At 38.5% G+C, this 26,090-nt stretch overlaps 1 protein-coding gene, 1 long non-coding RNA gene and 1 other non-coding gene across 3 annotated transcripts in view; all 3 read right to left on the bottom strand.

Annotated features, from left to right (window-relative positions):
- The window catches only part of LOC146668325 (alpha-1,6-mannosylglycoprotein 6-beta-N-acetylglucosaminyltransferase B-like), a 128,209-nt gene that overhangs the window by 50,239 nt on the left and 51,880 nt on the right, over positions 1 to 26,090 (bottom strand). Inside the window, exons 4-7 of the mRNA XM_085410219.1 lie at positions 20,855 to 20,964; positions 18,389 to 18,465; positions 17,497 to 17,676; positions 15,237 to 15,401 (exon numbers count right to left, since the gene is read on the bottom strand). Of these exons, the coding sequence (XP_085266345.1) occupies positions 15,237 to 15,401; positions 17,497 to 17,676; positions 18,389 to 18,465; positions 20,855 to 20,964 (532 nt within the window). The remainder of the gene's footprint in view (positions 1 to 15,236; positions 15,402 to 17,496; positions 17,677 to 18,388; positions 18,466 to 20,854; positions 20,965 to 26,090) is intronic.
- On the bottom strand, positions 1,163 to 2,274 carry LOC146668328 (uncharacterized). The gene is made up of 2 exons (XR_014912145.1): positions 2,094 to 2,274; positions 1,163 to 1,711 (listed from the first exon to the last, which is right to left on the bottom strand). It is a non-coding gene; the product is annotated as an uncharacterized LOC146668328 (long non-coding RNA).
- Positions 25,643 to 25,748, bottom strand: LOC146668327 (U6 spliceosomal RNA). The gene has a single exon (XR_014912189.1). It is a non-coding gene; the product is annotated as a U6 spliceosomal RNA (small nuclear RNA).

Below are 26,090 nucleotides of genomic sequence, written 5' to 3'. Positions count from 1 at the left end.
TCTTTGTGTTTCTTTTCTCCTCATTTAAACCCAGATTAACTCCATTTTATTGTGAAAATACAATAGATCTAAGGGGGCCATCACATCTGTTGTAGGTCTTCTTGTTGCCTGAAACATTTTCACTATTCTAGATCATATTTATTGACATAATTTTACAGTCAACATGTTTTATTTATGATGGTCTAGTTATGTCACAGGTACCCTAAATTAATAATAATAGCAATTACCATTTTTTACATGTTTCTGTAATGGTTAATCCACCAATATGTGCACGGTCTTTAATGAAAAAGCTATTTTTTATGCTAAAATGTCATCTAAAATTTGAATATATTATTAAAAGTTTACTGTTTTACAAAAAAGCTGAAAAAAATAGTAAAATGCCAAATTACAGTTATTTATTTTCATTCCTGAAAAGAGAAAAAAATAGTTTCACAGGTTGAAAGCAAAGCTTGTTATGCTAATTTCTGACTTCTTGGTGAAGTTCACTTCACCGGCTCAAATTTGGGTATAAAACGTGAACTCAGTTTGGTATTTGCCTAATACATAACAATATAAACAACATAATTCATCAGTATAAACACGTTTTTCACTAATTTCCAAAATATATTTGTGTTTTCGGTACCACTTTACAATAAGGCTCCCCTTATAGATGCTAATAAATAGTTTATAGCTATATTATTAATTAATTTGTAAATGCTTTATAAACCATTATTAATGGTTTATTATGCATTAGTTAAGGGTGAGAAAGAGGAAAAAAACTGACCGTTTCCTTGCCAAATAGTGAGCCAAATGTGTTCACCTATATATTTCATCTAGAGTTGCTATATTAAACATTTCAGACTAAGTTACTATCCTGTAAGCACAATCAGCATTTGTAAACATATTTTTTATCATATAAAATTGTACTTCAGAAATGCATTATAAATATCCACAACTATCAATCGGAGCTTTGTTGTAAAGTGTAAAGCATAAAACCATTTATTAATGAATAATAAATATTTATAAATGCCAAATGGGAGCCTTATTATAAAGTGTAAAGCATGACACCATTTATTTATGACTAATAAACATTTATAAATGCCAAATGGGAGCCTTATTGTAAAGTGTAAAGCATAACACCATTTATTAATGACTACTAAACATTATAAATGACAAAAGAGAGTTTTGTTGTAAAGTTTAAAACATGTCAACATTTATTAAGGACGAATAAACATTTATAAATGCCAAATGGGAGCCTTATTGTAAAGTGTAAAGCATAACACCATTTATTAATCACTAATAAACATTTATAAATGACAAAAGATAGCTTTGTCGTAAAGTTTAAAACATGTCAACATTTATTAATCACTAATAAACATTCATAATTGCCAAAAGTGAGTCTTAAATGTATAATGTCACCATTTATAACACTTAGACCTAAATTACAATCAGTGCTTGAAATAACATTTAACTACTGTCAAAAATGGCAATGTATTGTAAGAGTAACACATGTAACATTAAATGTGTTTTTTAAAACACCAAACAGTCACCCACTCCAAAAAAAGTTCATGCCAGACTGGTTCAAACTGGAAATATTTTTTGTATGTCCTTAAATAAGCGTCCCAGTGGTCCATCAGGGTGTCGCGCTCCAGTTCCTCCTTAAGAAAAGTCAGTTTCTCTCGCTCCTTGTTAAGAAGGGCAGTTGCAGTAGGGGCAGGATTAGAAGAAGAATCTAAAGAACAAACAATTATTAAATTACAATACTAAAATAATTTATAATCTAAACTTGGGAAACTCAAATAAAATATTGATTAAAAACGGTTACAACTTGAATTTATAAAAAGCCACTTTGTAAAAATTATGTTATATACACATGTGGTGGTTCAGACATTTCTAAAACAAGGCAAATAATTCTTATGTGTACTGCCTTACCAGGGTGTTTAATATAAATTTAATGATGCACATAAACAAAACTAAAAATATACAACTAAGTGATATCAATCGTTTGGAATAACCAATAGTAATAGAGCTATTCACATGTTATGTGATGTTAGTTAGCCACTGTAGCTAGCAGCCAAATGGCTCGGCAGCTAGCTAGCTAGCATTATACTCACCTTCATGTCTAACTGCTGACGTCGTTGGCTTAGTGCAATCTAGATCATCCAGTCTCTGCTTTTTGTATCTCTTCGAACGTGTGCTAACTGTGTAAGTCGCAGACGCACACAAATTTTTATCTTCTGCTCCATCCATGGCGCAGCAACTTGAACGAGCGCCTTCAGTGTGTCTGTTCGTGCCCCTTTGGCTTGACCTTCCAGAGAGCAGAGTGAAGCTGACCCCCCACCCACTTGAAACGTAAAGGCAAATAGGCGGAGCGGTTAGTGCTACGTTTGTGCAGATTTGTGCAGGTAAAATTAGCGTTTGTGCTGCTACGGTTTCCGAGATATTAAACTTTATTTTATAGGTCATTCAAAGGTCACCATCCCCCCAGACTGCTCCAAAACGGGCCAAAATGGTCTACTTTTTTAGTGCTACGTTTGTGCTGATTTGTGCAGGTAAAATTAGCGTTTGTGCTGCTACAGTATCTGAGATATTAAAAGTTATATTTTTTGCTGATGACATCACCATCCCCCCAGACTGCTCCAAAACAAACCAAAATGGTCTACTTTTTTAGTGCTACGTTTGTGCAGATTTGTGCAGGTAAAATTAGCGTTTGTGCTGCTACGGTTTCCGAGATATTAAACTTTATTTTATAGGTCATTCAAAGGTCACCATCCCCCCAGACTGCTCCAAAACAAACCAAAATGGTCTACTTTTTTAGTGCTACGTTTGTGCAGATTTGTGCAGGTAGAATTAGCGTTTGTGCTGCTACGGTTTCCGAGATATTAAACTTTATTTTATAGGTCATTCAAAGGTCACCATCCCCCCAGACTGCTCCAAAACGGGCCAAAATGGTCTACTTTTTTAGTGCTACGTTTGTGCTGGTTTGTGCAGGTAAAATTAGCGTTTGTGCTGCTTCTGTTTTAAAGATATTAATGAAAATGTAAAGGTCAACCAGCCCCCCCACATTACCCAAATCCAACAAAAGTGGTATCAAACGTTTGTGCTACGTTTGTGCTGGTTTGTGCTGCAAAGATTTTCGTTTGTGCTGCTATCATTTTAAAGATATTAATAACAATTTCTAGAGGTCATCAGAGGTCAACCAGCCCCCCCACATTAATTAAATCAAACAAAATGGGTGTCAATCAACTGTGCTACGTTTGTGCTGGTTTGTGCTGCTAAAATTTTCGTTTGTGCTGCTTCTGTTTTAAAGATATTAATGAAAATGTAAAGGTCAAAAGGTCAACCAGCCCCCCCACATTACCCAAATCCAACAAAAGTGGTATCAAACGTTTGTGCTACGTTTGTGCTGGTTTGTGCTGCAGAAATTTTTGTTTGTGCCGTTATTATTTTAAAGATATTAACAAAAATTTCTAGAGGTCAACCAGCCCCCCCATATTAATGGAATCAAACAAAATGGATGTCAAACGTTTGTGCTGGTTTGTGCTGCAAAAATGTTTGTTTGTGCTGCTAACATTTTAAAATGTTTAATAAAATAACGTCTTGATGCGTGCTTAATCATCCAGGTAAGTAAATCCCAAAAGGTTGATTCTGTTCATCTGGACATTTTCAGTTGGAGAAACGTTTCGTCACTCATCCAAGTGACTTCTTCAGTCTCAGCTGACTGTAGGTTTCCCCAACCATATAAACAGTACATTTGCATAGTGAAGGAAACTAGCGCCACTGAATGAACAATGTGCCGGGGGGTTAATTCCATGATTGTTAGTATGCAAATTCTTATGACCATTGATCAATGACAACTAATCAAAGCCTATTGATCAATGGCCATGAGTACCATTCACAGAAAGTGGGGAATGGCTACAATCACAGCATTGTAGGATGGCGAAAGATGTACCCTTGGGCCCCCCTTCTCGATCCAGAGATGGTCAGCATCCTGACAGCCCGATGGACGAAGCTGTCTCTCAGTCTGCTGGTTCTGCCCCGGAGGCTCTTCAGTATCCTTCCTGATGGCAGCAAACTGAAGACGCTGTTGAAGGGATGAGTGGAGTCACCTGTAATGGAGACGACCTTCCAGATGAGGCAGGTGCAGTAGATCTCCTGGGGAGGGAGGCAAGAGAGGTCCCCACAATGCTCTCGGCTGCTCTCACTACCCGTTGTCATTTTTTCCTGCAGAACCCAATGCAGGAGTCATACCACACCAGTGATGCAGCTGGTGAGGATACTCTCAACTGTGCCTCTGTAAAAGGTGCTCATAATGGGGGTTGAATCTCTTGTGCTTCTCAGTTTGCAGAGGAAGTAGAGTCACTGTTGGTCTTCTCCACATTCAGGGACAGGTTGTTGTTGCTGTACCACTCTGGCAGATGGTTAACTTCACCCCTGTAGTAGATCTCGTCGTGGGTCAGCAGAGTGAAGAGAAGGGAGCTCAACACACATCCTTGGGTAGCCCCCGTATTCCGTGTTCTTGGGCTGGAGGTGTTGCTGTTGACCCGTACTGTCTGCTGTCTTCCTGTCAAGAAATCTAGCAGCCCGTTATACAGCAAGATCCAGTTTGTGAATGAGTTGCTGGGGAATGATGGTGTTGAATGCTGAACTGAAGTCTATGAACAGCACTCTGACATATGAGTCTCTAGTGTTCAGATGTGTGAGGGCTGAGTGAGGGGCAGTTGAAATTCCATCATCGGTTGAGCGTTTTGACCGGTATGCGAACTGAAATGGATCCAGGTTGGGGGAAAGCAATAATTTGATTTGATGCATGACTAACCGTTCAAAGCACTTAACTTAATAATGATGGAGGTGAGTTTGACAGGACGGTAGTCCTTAAAGCAGGAGATAGATGACTTCTTGGGTTCAGTAATGATGGTGGAGGGATCTCCACACACTGTCTGGGGATTGTGTCACCACGGTCTGTAGAGTGGGCTTGTAGTCTGTGATGGTTTGTATTCCTTGCCACTGCCTCCAAGTATCTCTGCTGTCGCTGAAGCTTTGCTGTAGCTGATGCCACGTGACAGGTTTGCCCTTGCTGTTCTTAGACTCACCTAATTCCCGGCTCTGAAGGCTTGCATTTTTCAACTTTAGGAGCATTTAAACCTGACCTGTGAGCCATGGTTTCTGATTGGCCCAGACAGTGATAGTCCTGGTCTCTGTGACATCATCGATGCATTTTGGGATGTAGGCAGTGACAGTTTCTGTATATTCCTGAAAGTCTGTGGTGTTGTCGTGTGTGGCGGCCTGTGGTGGAAAAGCAGTGCCTCTGAGGACCCTTCTGGCCACACCTGTACCTGCTTACGAACTGGTTTGGTGACTTTGACCAGGGGCCTGTGGGAACCCATGGCACACCTAGATTTCTGCCTGTACTGACCCTTATGCAAAATAGGTGGAATTAAGACAGTTCCAAAAGCAAACACAACTGATCAGTGCTGAGAGTGGTCCTGTTGCTGAGGTTGGGATGATCCTGTAATCTCTTATGAACGACCTCCAACGCTTCTATGACTGGGATGCAAGTGAAGACAGATGTAACATCTCTCTCTCACTGTACATGTACTGTTTATAAAATTAGGGAAACATAACCTGCACAAACAAAATAATTTGCAGGACAAATGTTTGACATCAATTTTGTTCGATTTGAAGAAGGTAGGGGGGGCAACTTCACTCACGGGTGTTTATAAGGTTGGGGAAACCTGCAGTCAGCTGAGACTGAAGAAGTCACTTGGATGAGTGACGAAACGTTTCTCCAACTGAAAATGTCCAGATGAACAGAATCAACCTTTTGGGATTTACTTACCTGGATGATTAAGCACGCATCAAGACGTTATTTTATTAAACATTTTAAAATGTTAGCAGCACAAACAAACATTTTTGCAGCACAAACCAGCACAAACGTTTGACATCCATTTTGTTTGATTCCATTAATATGGGGGGGCTGGTTGACCTCTAGAAATTTTTGTTAATATCTTTAAAATAATAACGGCACAAACAAAAATTTCTGCAGCACAAACCAGCACAAACGTAGCACAAACGTTTGATACCACTTTTGTTGGATTTGGGTAATGTGGGGGGGCTGGTTGACCTTTTGACCTTTACATTTTCATTAATATCTTTAAAACAGAAGCAGCACAAACGAAAATTTTAGCAGCACAAACCAGCACAAACGTAGCACAGTTGATTGACACCCATTTTGTTTGATTTAATTAATGTGGGGGGGCTGGTTGACCTCTGATGACCTCTAGAAATTGTTATTAATATCTTTAAAATGATAGCAGCACAAACGAAAATCTTTGCAGCACAAACCAGCACAAACGTAGCACAAACGTTTGATACCACTTTTGTTGGATTTGGGTAATGTGGGGGGGCTGGTTGACCTTTACATTTTCATTAATATCTTTAAAACAGAAGCAGCACAAACGCTAATTTTACCTGCACAAACCAGCACAAACGTAGCACTAAAAAAGTAGACCATTTTGGCCCGTTTTGGAGCAGTCTGGGGGGATGGTGACCTTTGAATGACCTATAAAATAAAGTTTAATATCTCGGAAACCGTAGCAGCACAAACGCTAATTTTACCTGCACAAATCTGCACAAACGTAGCACTAAAAAAGTAGACCATTTTGGTTTGTTTTGGAGCAGTCTGGGGGGATGGTGACCTTTGAATGACCTATAAAATAAAGTTTAATATCTCGGAAACCGTAGCAGCACAAACGCTAATTTTACCTGCACAAATCTGCACAAACGTAGCACTAAAAAAGTAGACCATTTTGGTTTGTTTTGGAGCAGTCTGGGGGGATGGTGATGTCATCAGCAAAAAATATAACTTTTAATATCTCAGATACTGTAGCAGCACAAACGCTAATTTTACCTGCACAAATCAGCACAAACGTAGCACTAACCGCTCCGCCTATTTGCCTTTACGTTTCAAGTGGGTGGGGGGTCAGCTTCACTCTGCTCTCTGGAAGGTCAAGCCAAAGGGGCACGAACAGACACACTGAAGGCGCTCGTTCAAGTTGCTGCGCCATGGATGGAGCAGAAGATAAAAATTTGTGTGCGTCTGCGACTTACACAGTTAGCACACGTTCGAAGAGATACAAAAAGCAGAGACTGGATGATCTAGATTGCACTAAGCCAACGACGTCAGCAGTTAGACATGAAGGTGAGTATAATGCTAGCTAGCTAGCTACCGAGCCATTTGGCTGCTAGCTACAGTGGCTAACTAACATCACATAACATGTGAATAGCTCTATTGCTATTGGTTATTCCAAACGATTGATATCACTTAGTTGTATATTTTTAGTTTTGTTTATGTGCATCATTAAATTTATATTAAACACCCTGGTAAGGCAGTACACATAAGAATTATTTGCCTTGTTTTAGAAATGTCTGAACCACCACATGTGTATATAACATAATTTTTACAAAGTGGCTTTTTATAAATTCAAGTTGTAACCGTTTTTAATCAATATTTTATTTGAGTTTCCCAAGTTTAGATTATAAATTATTTTAGTATTGTAATTTAATAATTGTTTGTTCTTTAGATTCTTCTTCTAATCCTGCCCCTACTGCAACTGCCCTTCTTAACAAGGAGCGAGAGAAACTGACTTTTCTTAAGGAGGAACTGGAGCGCGACACCCTGATGGACCACTGGGACGCTTATTTAAGGACATACAAAAAATATTTCCAGTTTGAACCAGTCTGGCATGAACTTTGTTTGGAGTGGGTGACTGTTTGGTGTTTTAAAAAACACATTTAATGTTACATGTGTTACTCTTACAATACATTGCCATTTTTGACAGTAGTTAAATGTTATTTCAAGCACTGATTGTAATTTAGGTCTAAGTGTTATAAATGGTGACATTATACATTTAAGACTCACTTTTGGCAATTATAAATGTTTATTAGTGATTAATAAATGTTGACATGTTTTAAACTTTACGACAAAGCTATCTTTTGTCATTTATAAATGTTTATTAGTGATTAATAAATGGTGTTATGCTTTACACTTTACAATAAGGCTCCCATTTGGCATTTATAAATGTTTATTAGTCCTTAATAAATGTTGACATGTTTTAAACTTTACGACAAAGCTATCTTTTGTCATTTATAAATGTTTAGTAGTGATTAATAAATGGTGTTATGCTTTACACTTTACAATAAGGCTCCCATTTGGCATTTATAAATGTTTATTAGTCCTTAATAAATGTTGACATGTTTTAAACTTTACAACAAAACTCTCTTTTGTCATTTATAATGTTTAGTAGTCATTAATAAATGGTGTTATGCTTTACACTTTACAATAAGGCTCCCATTTGGCATTTATAAATGTTTATTAGTCATAAATAAATGGTGTCATGCTTTACACTTTACAATAAGGCTCCCATTTGGCATTTATAAATATTTATTATTCATTAATAAATGGTTTTATGCTTTACACTTTACAACAAAGCTCCGATTGATAGTTGTGGATATTTATAATGCATTTCTGAAGTACAATTTTATATGATAAAAAATATGTTTAAAAATGCTGATTGTGCTTACAGGATAGTAACTTAGTCTGAAATGTTTAATATAGCAACTCTAGATGAAATATATAGGTGAACACATTTGGCTCACTATTTGGCAAGAAACCGGTCAGTTTTTTTCCTCTTTCTCACCCTTAACTAATGCATAATAAACCATTAATAATGGTTTATAAAGCATTTACAAATTAATTAATAATATAGCTATAAACTATTTATTAGCATCTATAAGGGGAGCCTTATTGTAAAGTGGTACCGTGTTTTCTTCTTTTTATGACAGATATTAAAATAGCCCTGTATGTGCACATAATGTACAGATGTTTACGATAAAGTACATTCACTCCAACCTGATGTCCATTATAACACTTTGAAATATTTGCATAATAGATATTGCTAAGCTCTTGGAAAGTTAAGTTTCTACTCTGCACAATGTTTTAATGACTTTGAGGATTAATATCATTGGAATTTCAAAGTGTTTGAAAAGGAAATTATGGAAATCCCCAATGAATTACTCCTCATGCTCCAATGGAACAACATTTTTCATATACACACAGAAAAACACTGTGGTAAAAATTCTTAGAAATCTAATGTGAACTTTAAAAATATATACTATGCAAAACATGTAAATTTCATAATAAAATAACTTTTACACTTTGACTTGTACTGTTATACAATTCTTCACATAAAGGCTACAGTCCTGTCATGCATGTTCACCTAGCTGCTACATAATTAGTACAGCCCAGCGAGAAATGAGCAACACGTTACTTTTCACAGTGGATTAGACACAGTCATGTCCAAACGTTGCTTTGCTCAGTAATCCTGATTAACTAACACAGCATGAACACCTCCAGCTGCTTTTGCTGGCAAATGGAGCCCACATGCAACATACATAATGAGCTTAAAACCAAATGCGAGGAGTTTGCCAGGAAGTTTTCCAAGGCCTTGTTTACTGTCTCACCATTTGTGTGCAAGTGCATACAAATGGTGAGACGCATTAGTGTTTCCTGTGTCTGTACTTTTAAATCTGTTAGCTGTAGCAGATAATGTCTAAAAGCATCCAAGAGCTTTTCAGATATATGCCACAATGGCACTCATTTCACTCTCCCCCTCCTAATTATGTGTGCTAATACTGAAGTTAGAAGAGCCAACATGTGCACCTGCACACAATATACATACACACAAAACTGCTACAAAATATGAGTCATTTTATGACCAGGGGACAGACTGCATCTGAATAACAAAATGAGAAAAACAGAAAAACTGTACTAAACGAAATTAATTATTGATTTCAACCCACAATAAATGTTTAACAATATTTTCAGCTGGCCATGGAAACGGGTTGTGAACGTAACATTGATATGTCATCATATTTTAGGTTCACATGGCAAAGTTCTGCTTAAATTATTGCCTATCTACACATTCAGCAGTTATGATGCGAAATAAGCTCTCTTTTTTGGAGTCCCAGACTAATATTTTTAATATTTTGGTGTCCACCAAAATCCTGTGGGAAACACGTGACTCATGCTGCAAGGTGCATGTATAGATTTTTAAATATTAGGGGAGCTGCTCATATAGTCGATACTAATGTAGAGCCTCATTAACACGCTGTCTCACTTTCAGGACCTAATATCCTAATATCCACACATATTCTTAATACTCAACAATATGTTTGTACACTACATTTGTTTAGCTTTATTATTATATAGTGGTGTTTTTGACTTCACACACTCAGCACATTTGATAAAGTAATTTCACTGATGTACTTACTTGAAAATAAAGCGTGTATACAACTCTGGACAATGATGTGTATACAGCAGAGTCAAGCTCCAGTGAGACTCCAGCTGGCGTGAAAAATCCCTTGATTGAATAAACCTGCTCTATTAACTTCTGCTTCATAAAAAGATAAGTGAAATTTAATTACAGTTTGGGTGGCAGATGGCAAGAGTGAGAATACATGGCACCAGTACTATTCCCTGGCTCGGTGTTGGTGTTGGTTATAGGGTGTATCAGCGAAACGCTGGCATCGACGCAGAAATGGAGACAGAAGGAGCTGAATTTCAACTACTGGCACAACAGTAAAACTGATAAATAAATATGAGGAAAATCACACAGTGGCAGCAGCTCTGAATAACTGTAGACTGGATTCTATAAACTGGCATCCATACACAAATGCAAAGTTAATAGCAGGAGAGGAAGAGTTCACTATAAAAGCTGGCAACTCCCTCGTGATCTAAACTAGAGCCCAACCAGTACTGGATATGTGCTTTCAGACACAGGAAACAAAAACAGATTTCCCTTTCCTTTCCCTTTAAGTTATGAGTCCTGAGTAAGATAATATGACAATGCAGCTTAAAAATACAATACATAAAATTAATTGTCACGGCGGGGTGCGCCGGTGTGTTTTTTGAAACAGGACCTAAAAGCAGATGTGGACGAGGAGTTGCAGGTTTAAACAGAAAGTGATCCTTTATTTGGATGATAGCAGGAGTTAAACATGGAACCCTAAGCAAACTAAAAAAACACTAAGAAACAAATACTATGAAGTGCTATGACTATAACAGTGACAATGGTGGAGATAACAGACGACCTGACAACGACATTCAGAAAACAGAGGACTTAAATACACACATGAGGTGATCAGGGGAAGTGGAGACATATGAGAACACAGCTGACTCGAATGAAACATAATGACAATACAGGGGAGAGTAACACTAACTACAATGAACAAAGAACACCAGACTCTTACAAAATAAAACAGGAAACACAGAGACATAGACATGGAGATAAAACATGACATGAACTTAACATAACCACATAGACATGAAACATAGACGCAGGAACCAGGGAGACTGGGTATGGGAACTTATGACAGCTGAATTTATAAAAATGTAGAGAGGTAAAGTTTGTGTTACCAAAAGAGAATCAAAATCTTGAGAGAGGAGAGGCAAACCAACACACACTCCTGCCACCATAACAATTTTACATACTTGCTCGCTTCAAAATGAATATGAACAGGTAGAAAGTTACACAATGGAAAGTAAACAACAGAAGGAATAACTGTGAAGCCTCATAAACTATGTGTGTCACAGCCAATTGCCTCCCTCGGGAATCTGGATAACACACAAGAGAGTTGAATACTTTATACAGTGGACTTATGGTACTCCCAGATGGTGTGTGTGTGGTTATGTGTGTGCGTGTCTGAAAGTGCTGATTTTTTTGTGTATTTGTTTCACGCTGACATACATCAATGAACTCCAGTTAAAATCCCTTGTGTGTGTTCAGCATAAATGCTCACTCGCAGTGAGCTTGGGGACTCTCAAAAAGCTCTGAAGCTAATTTTTCCTGTTAACATCCCATAGGGACTGAATAAAGCCTCATGAAACCCACGGAGACACAAACAGAGGTACAATACCTTGCTCACCTTTACATCTGTTTGCTTGTATGTTCATGCACCACCAATTTGAATCGCAGTATTTTCACAGTATCTTTCTGTTCTAAATGCCGTTAGATGAGTTGTAGTAAGGAAAGTCTAGTCTTTGAAATGTTTATGCAATATGAGACTGAGTCAAAGTGAAATCCTTTGAAAGACCTTGGTGCATACACTTGAGAGCGGGAGCGCAGAAGTGACTGTTAAGTATGTGTTACCACTCCAGTGGTATCCTCTGCTCGAGACATCACTAACAGGGTAACGACAGAAGTATGCAAATTCTTGGCTTAGCATCTGTTAGAACAGGACTTTGTATGGACATGTCTGAGTGTGTGTGTGTGTGTGTGTGTGTGTGTGTGTGTGAGTGACCTGGTTCTCTCATTCATCGTGCCCCCGAAGAAGGTTGCAGCTGTCCAGCCATGGGAGGCAACACAAGCTGGCACCGACAAAGATCACTACTCTACCCTTAATTTCACCTTCTTCCTCATCCTCCTTTCATGGCCCTACAAACAACTTTCCCCTCTTTACTTATACTCATGTCTTTCCTGCTTGTTTTCATATTCTTTCAACTTGCTTCCTCCTCTTCCTCTTTCCTCTAACAGCTTTTTCTTTTACCCCTACCCCAGTTCCTCACTCCTCACTTATCCTTCCACACTGTCTGCACTTCATCAGTCAGAGATCTATTAAATCTCAAGAGGGCAGAGATAGAGAGAAGGGGAATTAGCAGCTTGACATTTGCTGACAAACACACTAAATGTGCATGCTCAAGGAAGCACAGATGCACATAAAGTGACACGGGGAGATACTAAAACTACTAGCAGACAGCCAGCGAATCTGTTGCTTTGTAGGTTAACGGGATAAGGTCAGCGTCTTTGAATCTGTACCCTCATCTTTCAAAAACCCTTCAATGATTCCTGAACTTAGCTAAATATATTTCCTTTGATGTCTAACAAAATGAAAACAGCTTTTGTTCAGATTGATTCTAATGGCAAAAAAAAAACAAAAAAAAAACGGCCCTGACCTTATATTGAGTTTCATAACGAGGTGAAAAAAATTCTTTTAAATGTATCATTGCTTTGAAAGGGAAGTGAACCAAGAGGTCGACTGTATTCTTTCTGAACCTCAGACTCACTAAGGAAATTGGGACTCACAAAGAGATTTCCTAGAATACTTAAGGCAGGCTTTTACGTCATTGTTCACTCTGATACAAAATATCACTCACTTGCAAATACACTAGACTGTAGAAAATCTATTCTCCTGTGACTTTCAGGTAAACCCTTCATAATTACATTACTCAAATGTCCAGAGCTGCTGTGATATGTACACACACAAATGCACACATGCCCACACACTTCCTGCTGCATTGCTTTGTCTTTCATTTCCTCTTCTTCTTGATCTTGTCGCCTACGATACCTGCTTCTGTGTTCTACTAATTTATTCTTCTTCTAGGGAAACATCTACTCTGGTTACAATCAAAGCCCGAGCCCAACAAAGAAACAGAACTGAATCAACAAAGCCTCATTGGAAATGCAAAGACTAGAGATGAACTGACCAGACGGTGCTCAACACATAAACAGGTGTGCAATTAAAAGTCAAACACACTCATCATGAGTAAAGATCCATAGTTCAGCAAAGAAAAGTGGGGGGGGGGGGGAGGCACCACAAAAACTAGCAATAAATCACTTTCACCCAGCTGAACATAATCATTTCACAGAAGCTAGCGAAGGAAAAGTGCCTGTGGCTAAAGCTAAAGCAATTCACAGCTCTGACTCATCCACAAGCAGGCAGCCCTGGCAAGAGCCAAGGTAATGGGAATGAGTTTCACCTAATTTTGTTTGGTAAAGGAAACTATGTCAACTTACTGCAGTTTGGGGAAATTTTTAAAGATTAATCATTTATTTTATTATGAAAATAAACATTTTCCCTGAATAAAACTTGATTTTTGTTTGTACATGCTTAGAAAGAAAATCTGAATTTGTAAAAAGCTGTATCTGCAGGTCACGCTTAAGGAAAAATCAGAATCGGACAAGAAAATTGCAATCAGTGCATCTCTAGATGGTATAATCAGGCACGGTCCTGCTAATGGGAACAGGGATCATGTCAAAGACAAATGTTAGTGCTTCTTTTTCAGGGTCAGAGTCATTTAAAATCAGGCAGTGATTCCCTCAACAGACTACTGAGTGACCTTAATTTGAAATTTCAATGGAAACCAATCTTGAGCGTTAACAGTCAAAAAAAAAAAAGTGTGCGTCTCTGGTTAAGACTGAGCTTTAAATGCTAAATAAAATGTAAGAGATGCTGCCTTTGGCATTTTGTTTTTTATTGTCATGATATCCAATTAGTAGTCAAGCATAAACACAGACCCACACAGACTGACAGGGAATACACAGATGCACATGTTTTTTTTTAAAACTTCCGTTTCTAATTATTGTGATAAACAGCTTTAGACAGGCAAGGCTAACTCTTACAAACGCCAGGACATCTGCTGTTGAGATAGCAGCGGCAGCATTTTGTAAGGCATACACAGTTGAAGCAGCCACGAAGGCACGATAGAGGATAACAAATCCCCTCAGTGCAGAACAAGAAAGAAGAGCATCAATCACAGTGACAGAGGACTATTTCCACCCATGTTAACTTATTTTAGAGAGAGATGTGGGCAGAGAGAAATATTTTGGAAAGAGGACGCAGAATGCTTGCTCAGTCTGCCTTCTCACATTAATGCATTCATTCATCATTACTACCTTAAGTAAAAGAGTGTGAGTGTGCTCAGAGAAGGGAGAAATCAAGGAGAGTATAAATAACCAAAAGTTGTGGTTTTAAGAGTAACGTGCACCAAAAAAATTAAGCTGCAAAAGTAAGCTTTTAGATTACACCTTCAGTTTAATGAAGTACCCTTAATCCACAAGCAGCGTAGTCTTCCAGGCCTAATGTCTCGCTCATCTCAGGCGTGTCTCACTACCTTCCCTATTTTTAACAGTCCTTTGCTAATCCATTCTCCCTCTCCTTCTTTTTCTTTCTCATCTTACTCTTTGTCCTCTAGCACTACTGCATACATATCACTATAATCCCAATCATTCATCATCATCATTTCATCACCTTACTTGCTTTGGCTTCTTCGCCCTCATTTATCGTATGCAAGGATAAATGGCTGCCTTTCACTCACACACAGCCTCTGTCATGAATGGCTACTGTACAGCTTCAAATGCAACCTAAATGATACTGCGGTTAAAAGAAAATGCTGTTATAATCAAAGCAAAAAGACTTACCTTCTTCTGGTCTCTCCACTGTTGCTCCAATTTGGCATCCAGACGATTGGCAGCTGTTGCCCACTGTTGTGCAAGTCGCCGGATTCGCCGCTTCATAAAGCTGAGGGACTCCTTACCTGTCCCAACCTGGTCCAGCAACACAGAGAGGTCTGTACGGAAGGCAGCCTGGGAATGTGAGAATATAAAAGGTAAGCTGGTAACAAAATCAGGTAAAGTGTAAGATTTGGGCAGCACAGGGCTCACATTTTGAGCTCTGTGGTGCCTGTTTTGTATTCTACAGCAGCATGGGTGTTCAGAGCTTTGGTTATACTGCCAGTAAACACCATAGCTATGAAGGTATGTCACGGTAATTCAGCAATACCTGCAAATGCAGGCTGGTAGCCAAACAATAAATAATTTTGCCATGTTTTTCCTCCCATCTGCAGCACAGAGGGACTAAAATTCAGTCAGCTTTAACACTCATAACGTACTATTACGTACCAGTACTACTGTTACTAGTACTAAGTACCACACGTAATATTAAAGTACTTCTGTCAATGAAATATACAAGGAGCAGCTATGAGCAAATGCAGTCTTTCTAACTAATGCTTTGAGTTTTCTACTCTAAAAGCTTTGGTTCAGCAATGTTTTTATAAAACACAAAAATAGTTCAATTATTTTTGTCAGGGAGTCGATTGGTCTTCATTTGTATTAGCATTCCGGTTAGTTTCTAAAGATGTCGTTCTTAAGACAGTTATTAAAAGAAAGGAAAAGTGAAACTGCAAACATTGTGCAGGCATCACATTTTTAACTATTTCAAAGACTCGTGATGCGGTCTGAGTGAGAGAATGTGACTGAGAAAGGTGCCACTATATTCAGATTCAGTGCACAGTTCTGTCCTTGTTCCCTATTTTGAATTTCAAAATCCATAGTCCTGTATTACCACTGCGCAGATTTGCACCTGAAGGCACCGTCAGGTTTGCTGTCAGAAAATGTATTAATTTTTTAACATTAAAAATCAATCAGTATTAGCAGCCGTGGATGAGGTCTGCTTTAAATAGGGCGTGAGCAGGGTCAGACACCTTACTCAACTGTAAGGTTTCTTCTGAAGAAAAGGACTGTTAAATTCTTTTGACTGCTACTCTGGACATTTATTAACAGCTCACCGACCTCAGGCTAGTTTTTTACATTTCTGTTGTTACTAACGGCAGCCTGAAATCATAATACAAAGGCTGCACTTTCAGACGAAATGGCAGAGAGAGAAAAACAATTTTTTGAAAACACTATAATTATGGTACAAACATGCCCTATTTGTCAGTTCCAGCAGTTAACTAACACAATATTGCTTGTCTAAAGCCATTTTTCCTCTGTGGCACTCTGTTTTCCACCATCTTGACTCAACTTTCTTTCCCCTACAAAACTTAAAATTTGATTTTTTTAAGTTTAAAAATAAAAAAGGTCTTGAATCAAGGACACAAGAAAGGTGAATGAAAGCAGATATTTCCAACCCTTAAAGTAAAAACCTTAGCAAACAGAAATCTGGATCACAAGTCATTTGCTATCTTAGGCTTGCACGGAATCAAAAGCTACTTCTCCAAACAAGCACATCTTAATAAATAACTTACCAGCAACATCACCTCGCACTTTACATGCTTCCAGTACACAAGAAATCAGCAGAGCCTGCTGCTATCTTTGAGTCAGTGCTGCTCTGTCTGTCCTGCAGGAGATGCTTGTTATTAAGTCTAACTGACTGAGGGACAAATTAAAGTTTCATCCAAGAACATTTTGTACCGAGGCAAGTAATTAACATTTAAGTATTCCATCTGCTGACCAGATGTTTGTTTAGGTGCCAACAGCGTGGGAAAGTGTTACAATAAAAGCCTTACAAGAAGTAAGTATCTACATATTTGTAACATGTTTTATTCATGTCATGAGACAAAAAAAAAAATCAGTTTCTTTGATGTTTCACTATAAATGTTCTCAACCACTGAAGTACTGGAAAAAATACAGTCAATACAATATATATGAACAGAGTGGCAGTACAGGCAATTTCTAATTTTTACTTCTTTCTTCTGGATTTTTTGGCCCTTATTTCACAGAATTTTACGAAATTACACATTTTTAAGCAACTGTGGCACAGATTCCCTTTGTGATTTTTATTAACACATCATCTTCACATTGCTGAGCTGGTGAGCCAAGCATCATCACTTGTGGGTTTATTGTACATTCATCAGGTGTCAGTTGGCATCCTGTGTTTCTAATAGCACTACTGCTCCCTTACTTGTCTCTTGGGGGACTTTGCTGGCTGTGTATGCTGGGTAGGGGGGCTGCTGTGGTTCCTCCAGGCCAGTGGGGGGCAGAACCACTCCACCTCACTCAGGTAGATGAGGAAAGAGCAGTCTGAACCATCAACACCATAGAAGGCATAGCAAGGATCTGATGTCCACCGTGCACGCATCCACTAGAGGACACACAGGAAGAAATATGTATACACACAAAAACAGAAAAATTACTTACCAAAGATTTAATCATCTGACTCCAATATATATATATATATATATATATATATATATATATATATACATATATATATATATATATATATATATATATATATATATATATATACATATCTATAGATATATAGATATGAAACAACAATTAATAACTCACAACTGTCTTTCTGCAACAGGACAAAATAATGGTAACAAAATGTTTTTAAATCATTTTCTATTAATAACTGCACATTTATAAAATTAGGAAGTTCCAGATTCAGGTGTGACCAGCAGAGGAGCTTGGTCTGCTGTGTAGAAGATCAGCTGATGGTAAAACTCCTAAAGGATGTGTTGATAAAGCTGGTTTTAAGCAGGCTGATCACAGGTGCAAGCTGCTTTGAAACCCATCTTCTTCTGGCTTTTCATAAAGCCAGAAGAAGAAATGGAAATCTAACAGCTGGGAAGTGTGCTTCATGTATGCGTGAGGAAGGGTGGAGAGGTCACATTACAGAGCCATGCCGCCAAAACCAAATTAGTGTTGATAGAAATCGTGTTATTTTTTCTTTTAGATATAGTATCTTAAAGTTTATTATTTAATTGGGTAGTTATACCCTCATTAAGCCCAAATCAACTAGTCAGTTTCACACAGTGAAATGAAGAGAACAGCTAAATACTCACATCTACTTTTCCAGGACACTCTGGGAAGCGAGGGTCTCTCGGCACTTCACACTGACTTGACGACCCATCTCTCAATACTGAAAAGACACAGTGAGTGAACTTTTGCTTCCAGATTAAAACATCAATCTGTGATTTATAAGCTTCACATTTTACAGAAGATATTTACATTTGTAAATATCCAGTTAAATGATCAATTGACTTACGCCTGCTGTGAGTAAAATTAGCCACAATCACTGATGCTTCATTAGTCTACAGGCTTGAAGGCTTAGTTCACTTAAATCAGTTGGCTCTAATGAGAATATTTATTCTCCAGTGAATATAACATTTCCAACAGCAATCAGCCAATGTAATACTATCTATCAGCTCATTTATCAGCATATGGAGCTTGTCAAAGTCTCTTTAAAATTCCAGCCTCGTTTCTGCTAATCGATTTATTTACTCAAAATGACTAGACATGAACTCGTCTGACCCAAAGGCTGCCCTCTGAGAACCAAGAGGTTACAGCATTACTCACAGTAACAGCTTCACTCCGCTTGCCTATGGAAATTTCATAGCAATATTCACTTCCTTCCATAACACAATCATTTACTGTTTATGTCATACATGCTGTGAAGTGCTCATAAATCTCCGTGGTTTTCCCTTTGCAGCCTTGCAACATATCTACTGCAGTGCACAATATTCACTGGGCCTGACAAAGCAGTCTGTCTCCCGCTGCCGCCAACCATCCTTCAGTTACGCTAGCAACTACGTCTGCTCACTTAGGCTGCACACACTGCATTAATTGCTCCAATGACTTAGTTAACTGCCTCTCTGCTGCCGATGTGAGAAGAAGGGAAGACTGTGTCCGAGAACCATTGCAGTTAGATTTTCTCGCTCTTTCCCCCTCTCTTTTAAATCCCCTCCTTCTCTCCCTAGTTCTCTCTCCGGACCATCACATCTGTCTTCTCTTAGATTCTGTCTGTTTCCATTTGCCTAATGAAAAAGAGACATTTCTCTACATAAGTCTTCCCTGGGGCTTGTCTCCATCAACTGAAAACATACACGGATTGGCTGCAAATGTGATTACAATAGCAACCACTAAGGCAACAACTGAAAATGTGGTCAACTAACAAGATAAAAACTTGACTTCTGTCCCTTCTAGATGGAACATAAAAGCCTTGCCAGTGTTTGAAGGGAAGGAAATTCTAATCACGTCTTCTAACTCTATTTCTCCTGTTGTTTCTTCTCGCACATGCCTGACCACGAGATAAATAAACCACCACTGAGCTGTATGATAATAAAGTCTGCCAGCAGTGTTTCAATTCATCTGTGATTAGAGAAAGCAGCACTGTTTTCATTTTGGCGTGTGCCATTGTCCCTGCAGATGCAGAGGCGAAAACAAAAGGAGAAGTAATGCTCATTTATTCTCATGTAAAGAGTTGAGCAATTAGCCTCAAGAAAAAAGTAACAGAGGAAAGTGGGCGGATATTTGGTATTACTGCGGTTTTGATTAAAAAAAAGTCTGTTGTGAACAAGACAACAGAAAACCACACAGTTGGATAAGAGCTGACATTTACAGAGATGACCTCGCCTCAACTTCAGAGCTTCCGTGATGATTCCATAGCCTGAGTTTATTTCTCTCGATTTTTAATTTACTGGGGAAAAAAAAACAAAACAAAAAAATCTGATATGACTGACTACAGAAGATTCTGGATGTTGACTCAAATCAAACATCTCATTTTTTTCATGGTGGTGTTTTTGACTGTCTATTTTAATCTAGTATAACGACCCATTGTCCAAATACTTTCTACTATGTTTTAATATTTTTGTGTCAGAAGGTGTCAGACAGAAGCTCTGCTAACTGACACGGTATGAAAACTGATTTGTGTCAGTGATAAAAAAATTAAAAAAAACACCCGAATAACAGATGTGTGTGTGTTTCTGTTTCTCCTCATTCCTTTGCATGTGTGGGTCTGCATATTTGTCATCACAAGCTGACAGCTGTTCATGTGTTCAGCTGTGCTTCAAGTTGTAAATTACTGATTACATTTCAGTGGCTGATCTTATGCAGTGGTGCAATGTTTGCGATGCACTCTTCACATTGTGTGAGACCACGTATACCATCACTGGTACCAAGTGTCTGCCAGTCCCCTCCTCTTTTATGTGTACATTTTTATTGTGTATAATGACATTGTACGCAATTGTGTGTTTATTGTGCATAATGCAAGCCCGTTTCCCTTTGGGGTAACAACGTTAATCAATCAGTTTCTTAATGTAAATCATAAGAGTGGAGCAGGCTGGATGAGAGTGAGGTGCGTCTTGTATACTTATTTATTGTTCTTGTAATATCCCTGTGCTGTATATTAATTTATGATGTTGTCTGCAATTGTAGTCAATCTACAGAACAAGGAAACCAATGATAAGCTGGATTTTACTCACACATATTGTAAACAAGAAGGTGAAACCATGATGATAATGATACTGTACCTCTGCCTTGCACCATACTGTTTTGCAATATCTGCTCCACCCTGATGGCCATGTTAGAGACATTCTGGGCGATAGCTTGGATCCTCTCCACCAGGCTGGCTGGTTGAAACCTGTAGACACAAAACACCTGGACTTAGAGTGAAGAAACGCAGGTGATCACGATGGACAGATGGCAAAGTACAGCACTTGTGTTACTTACACACCTGGCAGCAAAATCTTCAAGCAACCATTGCCATTCACCCCCATCTTGTGCATTGACATTTAGTGCATTCCCTACTACATACTCTTTCTCCATTCATTCATTCATTCATTCATTCATTCACTCATTCATGGGCTAATGACCCTCCTCTCTTGTTATTCCACTTCTCCACTTGTGGTTTCTACCTTTTTCCGTCCGATTTGTGCCAACTCCCTTTTCTCTCTTACTTTCCGTTGCAACTCCCCCCCCCCCCCTTTTTTTTTTTTTTTTTTTTTCACATCTCAATAGATGTAGAAGTGTTAGTAGGGGATGCAAATTAGTAGACACATGGTTGGAGCGTGAAATAGGAAAAGACCTTCACTGTTAATACCACTTCCTCTCTGGGGTGTGACACTTCCCATTCACATAATAAGATGTGTGGGAAATGTGTGCGTATTATGTGTATATGTTTCAGTTTTCCTTCCCAAAACATTAGACTGCATGGTTGCACGTCATACAGTGCAAAGCCAGGCCTGCACACCCACACTGCTGTGCCCATTATGTCCATTTAAATGATTCACTTGCAGCATGCAGCATGTGTCTGTGTATGCGTGTGCCTTCCTGTCTGACTGTATTGTCTAATCAGCAGATGGTATTAACCCTCATTAAAGCCAGAGGCTTGAATAAAGCACAATAACTCATCATCAGGGAAGATAATACAAATTATTGATCATGTATGTGTGTATATGTGTCTATATAGCATCATCACATGTCTGCTGAACTAAATTAATGCTAACAACAGCAACTAAATAAATAATAAATGATGGGGCGGAGGGAATATGTGAAGAAATTTTTTTGTTGCTTTACAAAGTGTAAACAAAGAACAGGACAGCCATCAAAGTGACAGGGAGTCTCCATGCTCCATTAACATCTTTGTAAGTGTCACTTGTAAGCTTCACTGCGTATGTTTGCACCCTCTTTAATATGTTCACTGCAACAGAGAATCCATTATTTTTAGGGGTATGTATATTTCAGGGACAACAGCTGTCACCAGAATGTAGAAATGTTGTAAAGTAAAGTGATGTGTAGTGGTTTGGTTAGGTGAGGTAAAATTTTGGCATACAGCACACTAACTTGTACGTTTGTCTGAATAATTCACATTAAGTGCAGCTATGGAATTACTTTTTTCTTTTTCAATAAAACTCTTGAAGAGTATGTACATGTTTGGAAAAATATTTTTCATTTTACATAATTTCTGTTTGTCAAAAAATTCTGTTCTTTAAAAACATTTTAAAGAAACATCCATTATTAGACAGTAAAAGTGAGTTTTGCTTCCAGTACCGAGCTAAGTATGAGCCACCATCCCAACTCCATCCATCTATTCATCCGTCTGTATCTGGAGATCTATCGATCAACCGGCAAGGACCTATTTTTAGCATTCTTTGCCCAGATCAGTGACCGGTTGATCAGCTTTACATATTAGTGGTTCGGTAATGAGGTTCATTTCAAGCATGTGCAAAACATACACAGCGGTGTAAGAATACTTGCGTATAAGGGATCATGTCATTAGTGTAAGTGATGACACAGAGTTCGCCAAAATAAAACATGGGGGAACCACTGCAAAAATGTTAATAACAACAAACCTAATGAACTTCACCCATGGACATTTTAACCACAAGTCAGTATCTTGAGGATGGGCAGTTGCTAGGATAATCCGGTCGTTAAGTCTGACGTCACTAGCCGTGTCTGGACCGAAACTCCGCTGCAGGTCCATATATCAAACGATCACTATGGCATTACTGAGAGTTGAAAAACTGTCTAAAGTCTTTCATCTTTAATAAAATGATCAGCGTTCTGCTCTACCAGGTGTAACAATTGAATTTAACATCCAGGCATCCATGAAAACGGAATTTATGACATTTAACGGCGTTAGAAGTTAGCAGGAATTTAGCTCGCTAGCTTCTATCTAAATACAATATAGCATGTCCTGACTGCCGGGTTTTGGAAACAAATTAAAACGTACAGCTCTGCTATCACTTCCAGCATAAATGAAGACAGAAAACTAAACAGCAGTAACGTTTGTAGGGTTACTGAAGTTTGGCTAGCTTGTATATAATGATGTGCTACGTGACCGCTAGCGACACAGCTATGTTAGCATAATATAAACAAGCTAACTTTTTTTCCACTCGATAAAAGTTTACGTGAGTGTTCTCGGTGGTCAGGAACAAATGTAATCGCATGGCAGGATGCTGTAAAAGGACCAAACTTCAGCCAGGAGAACAACTGAGATAATCCATCCACAATACGAGGTTAGTCATTCATATACTGCTGCATGGGCTGGGCTGTAGCTACATCCTAAGGTTTTAAAAACTGAGCTTAAATAAATGATTAGCGGTAATAAAAGCCGAGGGAGGTCAACAGTGATCACTGACTGTTTTAGGAGCTTTTTGAGATTAAATAGAAGAAAGTGCAAAACATTAAAAATGTTAACAACACAAAAGCCATATTAAACGCAGACTACTTTAGGCCCGGAAGTAGGATTCGTCACGTCATCACTTAACGACCGGATTATGTAGGCAAATGGAAAAAAAAAGAAAAGGGTTAATGTCCTGTTATCTGGTGAAATTATAAAGATACTGGAAAGTTACGTAAGTGACTTTTACTTGTTGTATATAAATTTTACTTTTATTTGATAAGGCACAATATGTCAAGTAAAGGTGGGCGTACAGCAGTTCACTTTCAGTTAATTATTAGTAACTATTTTCAGTAGCAGAGCCATTATTATCTGTTGTTTCAGAGAAAAAGTCATCTCCAGTTCTCACATTACTTAGCTATGCTTATGCATTTTATATATATATATTTTTTTAAGCGCCGCATTTCATGTCAGTTTTGTATAAAAGGATTTTAAACTAGAGCTTAATTAAGATCAATTATTGCATGTATTTTTTATTGCCACAAATTATACTCCGCACATCTAACAAACTACAGAGAAAACAATATCCACTGTATTAACAAACCTTTCCAAACACACTTAGCATGAATGTGCTCTGTAGCAGTTATAATAAGAGCTTACAACAGAACTAATTATGATTTCAGTCCTCTGTTTCATTGAAGTGAGGAAAATACACATTAGTAAATTGCATCAGTTCAACTTATTATCTTACATTGTCTTACAATGAGAACCAGGATCATTTTAGGTTATAAAATTCGACTGAAACATTAATATTATTTTAGAGAGGATTCCACAAAAGTTCCCAGCCGAAGAAGATAACACAGTGCTTGGTAAGATAGGTAACCCATCTTATGTAAGGCTCTCTTTGGGGGGCTTAACTGTGCAACTTTGCCTCATGGAACATGACCTTCTAATCTCAGCTCTAATTTATGCTACAGTGTAAACTAATCTCGAGAGATGAACACACAGGGAAGGAGAAAGGAGACAGCCAGAGCGGGAGAAACTAAGGCAGAGATGTGGATGAAAGAGCAATAGAAGCAGCTTGCACAATGTGATCCAGATAGGGCAAAAGCAATGAGGAAGACATACATAGACTGGGAGAGTTGAGGATAAAATGGAATAACACTGGCATGAAAGGAAAGGAGATCAACCATCCACAGCAAACAGACCACGAGTGCCAGAGGGACCTTTATGTTAAGGAAAAAGAGGATAAAATAAAGACATCCCCTGTGCCTTCACGAGGAAGCAGACAAAACAGCTTGACTGAAACATTAAACGATGATTATGATCAAAGAAGTACAAGGATATACATATTTGATGGTTGACTGTTGCACGCTACTTGCAATAAAGTTTCCTCCCGTTTGATGAATGTAGACAGTTGGCTCTTTTACAAATGAGCGGAACAAGACAGAAATGAGGAAGCGCAAAGGGAAAACAAAACGGGAAGAAAGTATAGGGGGAGAAGAAACGAGAAGAAATTCACAGATGGAGCCAAGTAGAAGTAGAACACTCTGAAAATGAACTGGCAGCAAGAGAAAATCAATGTTAACTAGAGGGAGGCTTTCTAAGGATACAAATAAAAATCTGTTTTCATGTACTTATTTCTCTCTCCCTCCCATTCTGCTTAATGACTTCATCCTCTTAAGGGAAGAGGACAGCTCTGGCAGCATCCCATCAATGAAAGCTATCTGAACAAAAGATCCACATGACAAGGTGTTAGCTTGTGGGTTTGGCTGGTGTTTTTTTTTGTTTATGCTCATGTTGTCTTATGCCACCCAGTTTCATGGTGTTAATAGACCAATTTTCACAAATACAGACTGGCATATATGCCTATACACATGTATAAAGGCACAAATAAAGTGCTTGTGCCACCAAACGATTGATGAGTTTGAAGAAAAAGAATATGAATTGTATGCTATGATTTTTGCAGTCATCAGACATGAATAAATATGGCAGATTTTGAGGAGCCTGGAAAGAAAAGCGACTGGACTTCTTTAGGTTTCTTGAAAGCGTTTCACCTCTCATCTGAAAAGCTTCATCAGTACTAAAACGAAATCAGGTATTTAAACCCAAATGGGAGTTGTTCCTTTAAAAGGGTCATTGACCCACTATTGATCATGTGCCTCATCAAAAGAGCCAAGGTGTGAAAACCCATTGTGAGACCTTGAAACGCTTCACGAATTTGCGTGTCATCCTTGCGCAGGGGCCATGCTAATCTTCTCTGTATCGTATCCAATTTAGCGTACGCGCTTGCCGAAGCAAGCAGCAAGCAAGCAGTGAGACCTTGACTTGCCCTACCATGTGACCTACTGAGATCACCTGACACAAGTTGTGAGTGGGCAGTAACCCCTTGTGGTGTCCTCGGATCAAAAATGGTCCCTAGGTGAATGGCAAACAAGCATATGGGAATCCTGAGGATCTCAAAACTGCATTGTAGGTGGAAGACAGTTGGTGTTGTAAGCCACCCCCCTGTTCAAAGATGGTCATTCACAGAGGGAATAGGTGGCCTCTTTCACTCCTCTTTCAAACCATCTGTCCAAAATGTGAACACTGGCATCCTCGAAAGATTGGCCTTTATCTTTTAGATGCAGATGTTGTGCCATGCG

This window comes from Rhamphochromis longiceps, linkage group LG6, assembly GCF_057381845.1.
Source record: "Rhamphochromis longiceps isolate RC_006_pf linkage group LG6, R_longiceps_female_GT1.1, whole genome shotgun sequence".
NCBI classification, from domain to species: Eukaryota; Metazoa; Chordata; class Actinopteri; order Cichliformes; family Cichlidae; genus Rhamphochromis; species Rhamphochromis longiceps.
Note: the sequence above shows the minus strand (reverse complement) of the source record. Positions and strands in the feature narration are given on the sequence as shown.